The sequence below is a fragment of the Protopterus annectens genome, chromosome 9.part0, assembly GCF_019279795.1.
Source record: "Protopterus annectens isolate FY-2018-M chromosome 9.part0, PAN1.0, whole genome shotgun sequence".
In the NCBI taxonomy this organism is placed as follows: Eukaryota; Metazoa; Chordata; order Ceratodontiformes; family Protopteridae; genus Protopterus; species Protopterus annectens.
This window is the reverse complement of record NC_056743.1, coordinates 265,551,219-265,564,493: the sequence shown is the minus strand read 5'-3', so window position 1 is coordinate 265,564,493 and position 13,275 is coordinate 265,551,219. Positions and strand designations below refer to the sequence as shown.

Sequence of the window (13,275 nt, the reverse complement as noted above, 5' to 3'; positions counted from 1 at the left end):
GGATAGCAAGCCTTCTCTTTACCACCGTCTCATCTACTTCCAAGCTGTGTCCGGTCAGTGAACCTATAGGGAGTCTAGCAATTCTTACTTTAAGTTAGACAGGTACGTGCGTTTTACATCCTGCTTTCATTTAGAGCTTTTCCTGGTAACCCAAGCTGGGCAACTGGGCACTGGGGCCAGTATCTTATTGGCTCAGGGCTAATGAGCCTTAAGCTGAGCACAGCACCAGCTAACAAACCTCTCCCACTAAGCATGTCTGGCATGAATTGGAGTAGACAAGGTCCTCAAACCACTTCATAGTTAAATGACATTAGTCCACATGACCAAATCACCTACAGTCAATTTGTTTACAGAATCAAGTGGGTAGCCTTGACATGGCACACTGCCTATAATCATGTTCCATCAAGACAATACTCATCACATTTGATGCTTAAAGCAGTTGGTCTACACAACTTTGTTTCAGTTAGGCACCACCTAGAGTCTGTGCTACCAGCTATTAACCCATTCAGTTCTGGAACAGTATGATGTGAAAACACCTAACATTTCCAAGATGGGAGGGGAACCCCACAGAGATGCATGAAAAACATCTCCACAGAGGCAATGGTCAGAATCGAACTTTGTACAAGAGAAGTGAACAAGTTAATCATTACACCAACCATCTCTCCAATTAATGTAATTGAGTACTGCACAAGTAGGAATGGAATAAGTGCAGCAATCAGAACATTTTTATGCCCCCCCCCAAAAAAAAAAAAGTTTATTGCATTTTCTTTCTACTACTAATAATAAAAACTCATTCAAAAGTAAAGTGCGCCTATATTTGTAGTATGGATGTTTATTCATTTTGTTTTATCGGCTTTACCGTTTTGACAAAGTTACATGGCTACGCTTGAAACACATGCATAAATGGACGTGCCTTCATTGAAGGTTGAACATTGAGCTGGCACCTCAGCGTTTGTGAAAATCTACTGCCAATCATAAGCGGACCAGAGTTCCACTGTGGCGACCCCTAACCGGGAAAAGCCGAAAGACTAACAGTATGCAGTATTGGTACGTTTTCATACACATGCATGTTAATGTAGACACCATTATATAAGCATATATGTAAAATTTTTATTTTAATTTAACATTTGTTTACCGGGAAAGTCCGACTGGACACTGGTCCATTTTCAGCAGAGGCCCAGGGAGAAAATTTCCAAAAAACAGTACAGTATGAAACTGTATTATTGATATGTTTCTACATTGTCTACAATCTAGCATATGTAGTAGAGAATACCATTTCTCTAAAATATTTAATGAGTCATTTTTGATATTGAATTTACCACAAATTTCTAATTTGTTAAAATATGGTGTGCGCATGAGCAAGTATTTTGTTTAAGGCTGCATGTCTTTACAGCTATGTATGGGAGTGCTTCTATGGCAGTGTGTGACAGTCTGCTTTGTACTTGTGTAGGACAGTTTCATGGTAGTGTTGAATTAGCCATTTCCTTTTGATCTATATGCACGTGTGGCTTTGTTTATAGGTATGGTATCCTATGGCAGGGCTTTCTTTGTTCAGTGGTTGCGTGCTTATTTCACCTTTCGGATGTATGCATGTCATGCTTTCATACTACTTGTGAATGTGTGGTTTGGAGGCACTTGTTTCATTTAAGCTCTGAGGTTCACTGCATTTAGGACCAACAATCCTCTTTAGGTGCATCACTCATTTCACAAGTCAATTTATTGGAATTTTACTCTTCATAAGTTTTTCCAGAAGTAGATAGTGAACTACTGTTCATTATTCTGTTAAGATTAAACAGAACCCCCCCCCCATTCTTGTTTAGATTTTAAGTACGGCCTTTTTGTCTGTTATTTTCTCCTACATTTCTGCTACACTGTTAGCAGTTCCCAAAACAATGTGTCTACATTAACAAAGAAAATATTTAACCACCTTTTCTGACTTTTTGTGCATAACTTTTTTCCCCCTAGAGTCGTGTTTATTTATGCTTGCCTATTTTTTTTTTTTTAAGGCTCCCCCACCGTTCTGTTTGATGTTTGGGGCGGTCTTCCATAATGGGGAACAACTGCGAATGTTACAACTATGAAATATACACATTCAGTATCCTAATTACTTTGTGGATTTTAACGACAGTTATAAAAGGCAATGAATGGTTTCTTCAAGTGTCCTTTTCCAATGGGAGGGTCTGAACCCTCCAAATATGAGTTTTCTGTATGACTCAATTATGGACCTCTACCTTGTGCTTCAAAGAATACATCACTCAAACTGATTTATCAAGCTGTTTGCAGGATATGCAAACTCAGACTTGGTATGTATTCATGGCTACACTGCCCTTTTCAGTACCATTAACTGAAGGATTACAAATAACATTTCTGGTTTCAACAATAGCTCGCTGCTCAATATGCTTTGGTTGACTTTCTGTTTTTGAGAAGAACCGAATATAAACAGTATTCTTGGAGTAGATAAACAACTCCGTGGGCTACGAATGACAACTACTTGGTGGCGGTAATCAAGTCATAATATATTTAACCAATACAGATACAAGAAACTGCACTGAGAAGCTGACGTCAATTTCCTAAGTCAAACTACGAAAAGCAATAAAAGAAAAAGTGAACAAATGGCATCAGTGAAAGTGTTGTCGGGGGTGCATTAAAGAAAGTAAAGCTGAGGTGGGTATTCAGTAGCACAAAAATACAGAATGTTAAGCATAGGGAAGGTTAAGAGAAAAAATGGAAAGCATACAGAAGAACGGAAAGGCTTGGAAGATGGTGAGAAGGCAAATGTAAAATTCAAGCATATCTAAACAGACCCAAGGACAAATACTGCTATGGGGATGACTCATACAAATTTGTGAATGTATTAAGAGGTAGATGACAACACAGGGTAGTCATTCTGCCAAGGTCCAAATGGCCTGCTTGCTCAGGGTTGATCGGCAAAGTTAATTTCATAAAGGTTGCAGCCACGCCTTGTTAAACAAAAGGCATGTACAATTCCAAAAATGGGTGGGCAAAATACTGGAGGTGCACATTAAAATGAGTGCAGCGTCAGATGTCTTGGAGACTTGTCACCACATGGGTGCCAAGCAGGCCAGTGCTGCAAGACTTCCACATGCTTGCAAGGTTAAGCAAACAATAGGTAGTTGGAGTTTAACTATGAAGTGCAAGTTAATGCACTTTGGTGGAGCAGGTAAGGAAAAAATGCAAATTAAGTGACATGACCATGTGAAGGATAAAGGAAGGATACAAGTTTTAAAATCCTAGGATAAAACATGCAGACAAGTGCAATGTAGCAAAAGCCAAAGCCAATCAAGCACTGGGTTACAGAGCCTGTGAGGTACTCAGCTCATTCACTTACTGTAAAACGGTCAAAGGCCATAAATGGAATAATGCTTCTAGTCCTGTTGGCAATAAAAAGAGAATGCAACTGTAGAGGCATTCTGTATACAAAAGAAAAAAAAAAAGTTACTTTTCTTGGTTTAATTATACTAAAACTGTGTTTTAGCTCCCTACATTCATTGCCATCATTCCTTTACTAGAGGAAGAGGACATTTTGCAGCATTCCTTTTGGCAAGTGGGCCTCCTAGCACAATCGCCACTACACTTATGAAAATTAGGATGGAAGGCATTGTGTGACGAAGTGTTTTTTTTTTTCTCCTCCTGTATAAAGTTAGAGAAGGGAAACCTAAACTTACTAGAATTTACATTTTGCGTGGGGCTTCAACTCCAGCAGTATTTATTAAGAGGTCAAACACACGGATGGCAATATACAATCTTAACTCTAAAACATCTACATTGTTATGATGTGTGCATTAGGGGCAACACATAAATCCAGATTAAAAGAGAACTGAAAATATGCCTCTAAATGAGCCCCACACAACTTTTGCAATCCAATGTGAAACATACATTGAGTTTTATATTATAAAGCTCAGGTCACAAACGATATTAAAAATATGATACTCCCATTAATTCATCAACCCAAACAATGGAACCTTCATCCAAAGAGATTAGCCTAAAGCAAAATTATAAAATTTGAGCATGGTTCACTGTACACTCAGTCTACGACACTATGTCCACTGAAACTCAACAAGTTTAAGAAAGGAAACAGTTTCAGTTCTGAACAAGTTTATTCCATAAAAAGCTTCCCACTGTATACTTCACAAATGAGAATTTTATGTTGGGTATGAGAAAAAAAAAAACACACAAACACACTGATCAATTAAATGAATAGGTTCCTTCTGTAAAACTGGCACAACTAAAAATTCTAATATACCAACAGTCTAAAATCAAAACATACAAAGTCACAAATTCAGTCAACATGTTTCGGCTTTAAAACTAGTTCTTGATGCTGCTAAAAAAATGATGTGCCTGTGGTTTACAAGTGTTGGCTGTTGAAACTATTTATTGGCTACCATTTGCTAACTGGGATACTCTGACTGGGCACAACCACCCCTTTTCAGTGAAGGCCTGGGGAGAAACTCTCCACAAGCTGCATCAGAAACGATCAAATTCAATAAAAATTTGGTTATATCCAAAACACACAGACTACACAGCCAATATGTGAAACCACGACATACATTAGCAACCAGAATATGTAAAATTAATAAGCAACTTTAACAAACATTCCTAAGATAGCAAGAAAGGGAAATTTATAGAGATCTAGGAAAGATAAGAAAAAGGGAAGAGCGCATGGGAGGCAGACAGATTGCATATGCAAGAGCGTGAATCTTCAATGCTCATCTACCCTATTTTATTCAAGTCATGGTAGATGACTTACAATAACAGCACTGTTTCACTTTGCAACTCATGATTTATATCATAATATGCAAACAAGGATCAGTCTTTAAAAAATATGTACAATTTCAGCAGCTCAAAAAAGGGAAACGTGCAGTAACGAGTGTGTGGATTCCACAAGAAGCAACACTGTGTCTTTTGTTGACCAGGTTAGTCCAACTGGGCTGGTGGCCCACTTTCAGTGGAGACCAGAGGAGAAAAGCTCCACAAACAAAAAAAAAATAATGACAAAGTTACACTACAAGTAACGTGAACAATACAGCTTCATACCATATATGAATATGAATACATAGCTACACACATGCATGCCATAAGGGAAATTAACAAAATGATATGACTGAGCAAAAAAATTAGGAGGTAGAACCATGAAGTAAATGAGGATTTTACAACAGGGCATCAGAAAAGGCATACCCCAAAAACATTTTTCATGACTAAACCAAGTTGGTAAAGAAGAGAAAGAAGTATTAAATAGAAGGGTTAAAGTAGAGGAGTGTGTTGGAATATTTAGGTGACTCGAGAGTATACAAAAAAAAACAGTAATGAGAAGGTGTGTGTGTGTGGGGTATAGTAGCCAAGGAAGAGAAAAGAGGTTTAATTGTAGTATTGCTCAGGTACCACAATACTAGTTAATTTTAAAGTTATACTAAAGTAAGGACAGGAGGATTGTTAAGAGTCTAACGATTGGGGGAGTGTATGTTAGGCAGGGTGCTGACCGGTACATCAAGGAGAGTTAAGGTAGTTTCTCAGTTCTCGCTTGAAATGGATTGAAGATTGGATTGAACTTGTATTAGTTGGGAGTTTGTTCCAAATTTGAGATATGAAACATTTAAAGTAATCTGCTATTTTGTTAGGTCTGTAAATGTCAAGTAGCAGTCCGTCAGTGCAACAGAGAAATCGTGTAGGTTTGTATCGGGATAAGAGGGTGGACAGGGAGGGATAGTCTGCAGCTTCGTAAATGTGTCATATGCAGCCAAGAAAGTTGGAGTACTTGAGGAAATTCAAGCCACTACAGTTTAAGGGCAAGGCAGTGACAGAATTGTTGCAAATCTGGCTGTCTGGTTGTAAGTCCGTTTAATTTTGGTTAAAAGATTTGCTTGGAGGTGGATAAATATAAGGGAAACAGAGTAGGTACAGGAGGAGGTAGGCTTGAGCAAGTGAAGTCCTTGAGGTGATGGATAAGAATTTGTTTCTATACAGTAAAAATTTTTGATTGGTCTTTTTGATGTATTATAGGATAGGATGGTCAAATTTCAGTTGATCGTCAACTAAGTCCTAGAAGTTTGGTACGGGAGCCAGCATGAATGATGGCGTCCAAGGAAGAGATACTGAAGAAACACATTCAGCATTACCTTTAGTACAGATGTAATACAACATGCTTTTATACGCCTTCAAAACAATTTCTATCTCCATTTTATATTGCTAAGCATATGCTGCAGCCCCTGTGGCACTAGACAGAAGACAAACTCACACTGGAGATATGACTGAAGAGGAATTAGAAGTTAAGACAAATACATTTTAGGTAGATAAAGAGGTAGGTATTGGTGGAAAAGAAAACAGAGATCAGGCCACAAACATATTACTATGGGAGGAAAGGAACCTGGATTGTTAATGAGGAGCTCCTACTGTTTGCCAAGACTAGTGGGTACTCTTTTCTGTAATATGCAGGGTGCCACGCAAGATAATCCCAAATGTGTGGTGGAATACTAGGAGGTGATCACAAGTTTATTGGTTTCTGGTAATTAATACAGGGGGCAGAGACTGAACTTCTGGCTTCCTTTCACAGTTGTCAAGTTCCACCTTTAAATATGCACTAATCAGTGCTTCTGACGCGTGGAAGGAAACAGTAAAACCAAGAGGCTTGGTTGTTGACATTGCTTCTCAAATCTGACTGAGTACAACATGATTATCAGAATCAAAGTTTAACTAAATATTTCTGACTTTTTATTACTGAGGATCGCTGGTCTGTGATGAATTAAGGCTCATTTCTTTGGAACACTACCTGGGTCTCATGACTTTTGGAATTTAGTGTGACCGAGCTCAAAGTTTCACCACCATTTTTTTTTTTAATATATATATATATATATATATATATATATATATATATATATATATATATATATATATATATATTATATATATATATATATATATATATATATACATCTTACAAATCTCACATGACATACACCTCTCCAAGAAACAAAGCAGTCTAAAGCAGACTGTGACCCATAGCAGAATAACGACCTACAGATTAGCTACAGTAAGGCAGCAAGGAGCTTTTCTAAACATTATGTTCTACTTGCATACAGAATTAGTAACTTGTCAAAGGCCAAACATGTGCATCATTACAGTCACTTCTAATTTTCCAAGTATACCTTTATTTCATGCAATATAATTAAAGACTAGTCCCAGAAGGCACTTGTAACAATCAGCAAAGACAGAATGCATTCATTTTACATACACAATTGAGACCCCAGCACAAGTTCTGGCATTATGAGTTTCCAGGTCAGTACTTCATGGCAAACATTTCCTTTTTGGAGAATAGATAAAATGGATAAATTACAAAGGTAAAGTTAAACAGAATAGCTCTAGCTAGGTATTCGCGATATTAAGCAAATGACTGAGTCGTATATGCTTTGTAATGTGTACTGATCAAGTGAAGAAGCTTCCTGACACATATTGCTTAAATCTGTTTTTAAGTAGACCATATTTAGCATTCAAAACTAAGATCACCACAATTAGTGGAGCAGCCCCAATTTGACAGTTTGTCTGAACTCAGAATGAGTAAAAACAATTGAGGAAAAAATGGACAAACTGTTTTCTACCGTTCCTTTGCAAATTGCACTAGAATAGAATACTGTATTTTAAACAACGATTCAAACGTTTATTGACGATGCCTTCTGGGACTAATCTTTAATTAAACTGTATAAAATGCTTGGATAGTTGACGGAAGGGAATACAGTTATGCACCTTTAGCAAAAAATGTGAATTTTCAAAGTTTTTTTCCAATAAGCTCAAATAATTTTCTTTCTACTGGTTGAAAGTTTTAGTATGAGATTATCTACTCTTAGTGTAGGATAAGACAACGCTACACTGAAGAGACTCGTCGTCCATTTCAAAAAGGTAGCCCCTCTACACATGAAAAGGAAATATGTAAAATAGGAAACATTAAGATTATTATACATAAAACCACACAAAAATATCCCCAACATTCAGGACACCTGATTCTGGATAAAACGTTTGTCATATTCCTCCATTTCATTCATGCTATAAAACGGGCACATTTCAGCTAACAATTAAAAAACTTCATCATTTCTTACTTTAGAAAGAGAATATTAAACGTAAACGTATTTATTCTACCAACTTTGTAAGTCAACTCTATAAATATTTTAAAGTATCCCATTTTTGTCTTTAACCACCCAGATCCCGAAATGTGTTATGCTGCAAACTACAGCTCTCAAATTAGCTGGACAAAAGCCCAACATTAGGACAACTGTTAAAATGCTAGAAAAATTAACAGCACAAAATGTTCGTCATCAGCATGCCCTTCCTGCACAAGGGCAAGTAAAAAAATAGTCTACTAATTAATCTCCCAGCAACTTAAAAACACGCACACATTACGGCTGCTACAAAAGAATAAGGCAAAATCAGGGATAGTTGAGAGGAATGTCGCAAGTGTTTTCGGCTTGCATTTTTTTTTTCATACGAGCTATCAAAAATAAAAATCCCGATATTCTGAAACAAACATCTCAGGATTTTGTTGAAACGTTGCGTAAAACCTCAATTCCGTGATTAAGAGAGCTGTTGGGATTAAAAACAGAAAAAAAATACGCACACCCTCTAAAGCAAAATTCACCTTTGGCTTACATTTTAAGCCAGCCACACCCCCATCCCACCCCCTAACAATTCTTAAGGCCTGAGAAAATCATCGGCGTTTCCTACCGTAATAAGCTACTCAACGAGAGCGGTCACGCGCCATGATTATTATAGCGGCTCTAACCAGAGCTGCGACATTGTCCACATTTATTTACACGCGTGAATCGGATAGTAAAACTGTGTGCACATAGTCTATAACCACAGTAGGAAACTTAACAAAATAATTAGATAGCAAACATTACAACTATACAGTTAATAAACCAACACAAATAATGACACTGCCCCAGTCTGTGTTGATAACATACACTGCCACTTGCATTACAATTGGACAAGCACTTCTTTCCTCTACAGTATTTCAACACAATACTAATGAGTCATTTTCAAAAGGCGCAACGTACAGCTGTGCCCCGTATTTTTTTTATTTCAGCCACCACAGATCATGACTAGACAAAAATAGCTTAACACTAGGAATGTCACATTGCAAGCCAAATTATTGCTCAACTCACAGGCAGTTTTGCAAGAAGCTTAGAAGTAATTATCCCATACTAAACACAAAATACTACAATAATGCCAGCTCTACCACCGCACCTTATTAAATTATACAGGCACGGCGGAAGTACTGTGTTTCTCAGTCAAATGTCGAAAATAAGATCTTAAAACATCATATACAAATTTGATAATTCCCCCAATTTTGGGCTGCAGGGTTTAGCTATATAGTAATAGGACTGCAGATTACCTGCGTTCCTCTACCCTCCATCCACAACTGCATTTGATCAGTGGCTTTATCTCTTCTTTCAGCCATTGTCAAGGAAATAATACAAACCCTTGCAACAAAGTACAAGCTGCTCACCAAGACCTGACTGCTAAGCCCCACTACCCTTGCAGAACCTTTATTAACAGTAAGCCCCTGGCAATCTTCACTACATTGGTCAGCTGATAAAATCCCAGAAAACTAAGCGGGTGAGAAAGCTGTCACTCATATGTATACTACCTCCCGCCTCACAGCTTCTAGGGTAAAGTGCGGAAATACAGGCTTTGATGTTGTAAACATGTAAATATGGGCAGATAACATCTGTATTTTTAATCTAGCTCTTATGCAAAGCTAGTGGGGTGTGAGTGAGTGTATGTGTGTATAAGATATATATATATATATATATATATATATATATATATATATATATATATATATATATATATATATATATATATAAAGTACCAAACCATTGCATTATAAATAGACTTGCTACCACTGCCTATCCAACTCTGAGCAGTAAAAATCATAGCACTGACTTTCAAAAAGAATAAGTGAGAGTCCAAATGAGGAGACCTTTATATGATGGGCTTCATACAGTTAATGATAAGGAATCTTTACACAGCTTAGGCATCCAAAGTCTCAAACCACACACAAGCAAGCAGTGTGAGAGGGGTTCTGCTGCTGATTTCATGTTCGTTTAGAACATAGGGCAGTCAACACATTCATGATGGGGAAACTAGAGACCAATTGAAGATGGCTTTCAAAAGAAGAATCATACTGATCATGCATTGTAGAGGGCCACAGAGCAATGCAGATGTCCCTTTTGTAACAAACAATTTGGAAAACCACAGTATTATGAGAAAAACACCCAATGGAGGGACTGCACTAACCATGCTTAAGATATTCAAAATTATTGTTTTGCACCTTCTGTGCATTTTAGCCTATCCTCACTTTCATATATCTAATGATACATTCCACTGCCATGCAGAGTAAGCCTTATGCAGAGGCACTCTGGAAGGTGTGGAAAGACTCTGCAGCTTGCTTCCAGTTGGATTTTTTCAATTTGTGGCAAAAGTTTGTATATAGATGATAAATCATATCTCAGGCATGGATGCTACCTGGGTCACTTGCAATGGACTGATACTGTATGCTTCATTTACTTTAGGAAAGTGATATAATAAATGGTTACCAGATTTTTGGTACAGAGAGATAAGTCCTTTGTGTGACCCAGTCCCAGTGTCCTGTGCCCTAAGGAATCTAGCCTGGTAGTTATGGAAACGAGCAAACAATGTCACCCCCACCTCCTCCCCGGGAGAGGGGGAATGTTAGTTCAGTCCTACTGCAAGAACACCATCTGGCAAAGGCTCAGAAATGTAGCTTCTTGCAGAGGGTGCAGGTGAGAAGGAACCAGCAAAGGAATGCATGGCTATATGCACCCTAACCATATTAAAAATATCCAGCCCTGTACCATTTTGAGCAGCCATCAGAAGGATGGTGTAAAAGCATACAGTAGAAAATCTGAGCCCCCATGGATGATGCCCCATTCTGCTCAACTCTTGTCCCTACTAGCAGTAGGTTACAGATTTAAGGACGACAGGAGAATGAATACAAATGGATCAATGCATAATGATCAAGGAAGGGAAGAACCAAAAAGAAAAAAAAGTTATATTTTAGTGTAGTAACCCCATAATATGTGTGCATGAGGACACACACAAACACACACCCACACACACACGTACATGCACATGCAGACAGTCACATAAATAAACTAAAAGTTTACCAAATTGTTAACAGAGGTTCAGCTAATCTGATTAATTAAATAAGCTATATGTTATGTAATACATTTCTGGATGAGAATTCTACAGGAATGCCTTATGTACTACAGAATCAGAGCTCCAAATTGTATATGGTTTGAGGCCATTTTTACAAATCCACATTTCCAGTTAACTCCTTAATAATAGCTTTTGTAATATGTAGTGTTAGCTGGTTTAATGTCACATTCAATCAGGAAAATTTTTGCAACTGTAATTAAAAGCAAATAAAACAGAGTTTGTTGTAGTGGGAGGTATGTGGATATTACAAGCTAAAAAATAAAGAAATAAGAAAAAAAAAAAAAACTAGTGGTCTTAAAACTTCTTTGATGAGCTCAGTCACAATAATTTCTAAAAATCATGAAACCCAGGTAGTGTTCCAAAGCAACAAGCCTTTATTTGTCAGACAAGTGATCCTCAGTAACAAAAAAAATCAGAAATATTTTAACAATGTTAAACATATCATCTTTTATATACTTAGAAATTGAGTGAAAATGCATGTACTGTTTAATTTTAAACCAGCCTGTTCATGGCAAACAATAAAAACAGGGCTGTAAAAATGCATTTTAGAGCAGCAGGACCTATCCCAACACACAACTATTGATTAAATCAAACTAAATCCTAGTTAAGGAAAATACTACCTATCTATCTGCAACCCATATTCCGAGATCAGGTATTAAGAAAAGCATAACATATGCATAAAAAGATATACATAAAAAGACCTACCTTTATTAGAACACCGCAGACATTCTGGTTTTAAATTTATCATTCTGGACCCTGTGGTGATAGATGAGCTTGAATGGGGACATCAGTGGTGTGTTGGAGAAAGAAGAATTATGCTGGCAGATGAAATTCAATGCATTTAGAAAACCAGGACTTTTACTACTATTTCTCTGTTAATAGTGTGTTGAAGTTACATAAACTGCCACACAATTTGTAAAGTTTTTTAGGGAATTTTTTGAGGAATATGCTTATGTACTAAAATATAGTAAATAATAATAAAATGATGTGTATAACGAGTATAAATATATATGTTTAGTTACTTTAATCTCAATTCTGCTTTGATTAGATTTATTGCATCACACCAGAAATTTAAATGGTAAATTCAAAAAACAAATTTTTTCATGCTGCTATTACCATGTAGTATTGGTATAATTCCTCCATTTACCATAATGGTGGACACTCATGCAAACACCTCCACACTTTTATACATTAATAGTTTACATCACCCATTGTTTTCTGCATTTTTGTGTTTTCTTTTAGTTTTCATTGTATAAACATGTTTTAGGGCTGTAAACATAAAAACTGTCATGACAATTTATTTTTTGCAAAGCACTGGCATTTCTTCTGAGCTGTTAATAACTTATTTTTTTTATGCACACTAATATACATGAATGGATATTTACTAGATACTCTTAGACAGATGTATTTTTATATTTATAGTTTTTTAGTTTATGTTTATGGTTCTTGATTTTAGTTCTTGTCACAGACCTGATGAAGACTTTATTGCATTGGATAGCCAAAAGCCTTTCAGAGTAGCAATTAGTTCACCCCTAAAGACAATACAGTAGGATTCCTAGCCCTGGTTTTCACTGACATTTTGTCTCTGGCCTAAACCAGGTAATTTAATTTCAGTCTATTTTTCAAAGTTAGCTGGACTGAGATTAATCTATTCTCTTTCAGTATCCTCTCTTACAATATATTAATTTCAACAGTTATAATACAGTTTGACATATAGGTATATTTCTTTTCTGTCCAGTAGGACCCACTGTTGGTATATTTTAAACACAATCAGCTTTACAAATACATTTTCAACACAGCACCTGTACAAATCAGTTTGATATACAAATGACATATAATTCTTTACAAAACCCCAGCTAGTTATGCTGGCACATGTTACACATCCACTGCCCTACTTCTCCTGGGATAACTGGCAATTACTCACATCATCACAACATGAAATGAAAATTACACAAAGACTAAAGAATACACAGAGTTCTACATAGTACATTAACAAAATAAAGACAACATATTTGAATGTTACAGAAT

The 13,275-nt window shown here is 36.7% G+C and overlaps 1 protein-coding gene across 1 annotated transcript in view; it reads right to left on the bottom strand.

Annotated features, from left to right (window-relative positions):
- CAT (catalase) overlaps window positions 1-9,543 on the bottom strand; it is a gene marked incomplete in the record, with an annotated part of 486,757 nt that extends 477,214 nt beyond the window's left edge. The window contains 1 exon segment of the mRNA XM_044082850.1: window positions 9,398-9,543. Coding sequence (XP_043938785.1) covers window positions 9,398-9,463 — 66 coding nt within the window.
- Window positions 9,544-13,275: the final 3,732 nt, after the last annotated feature.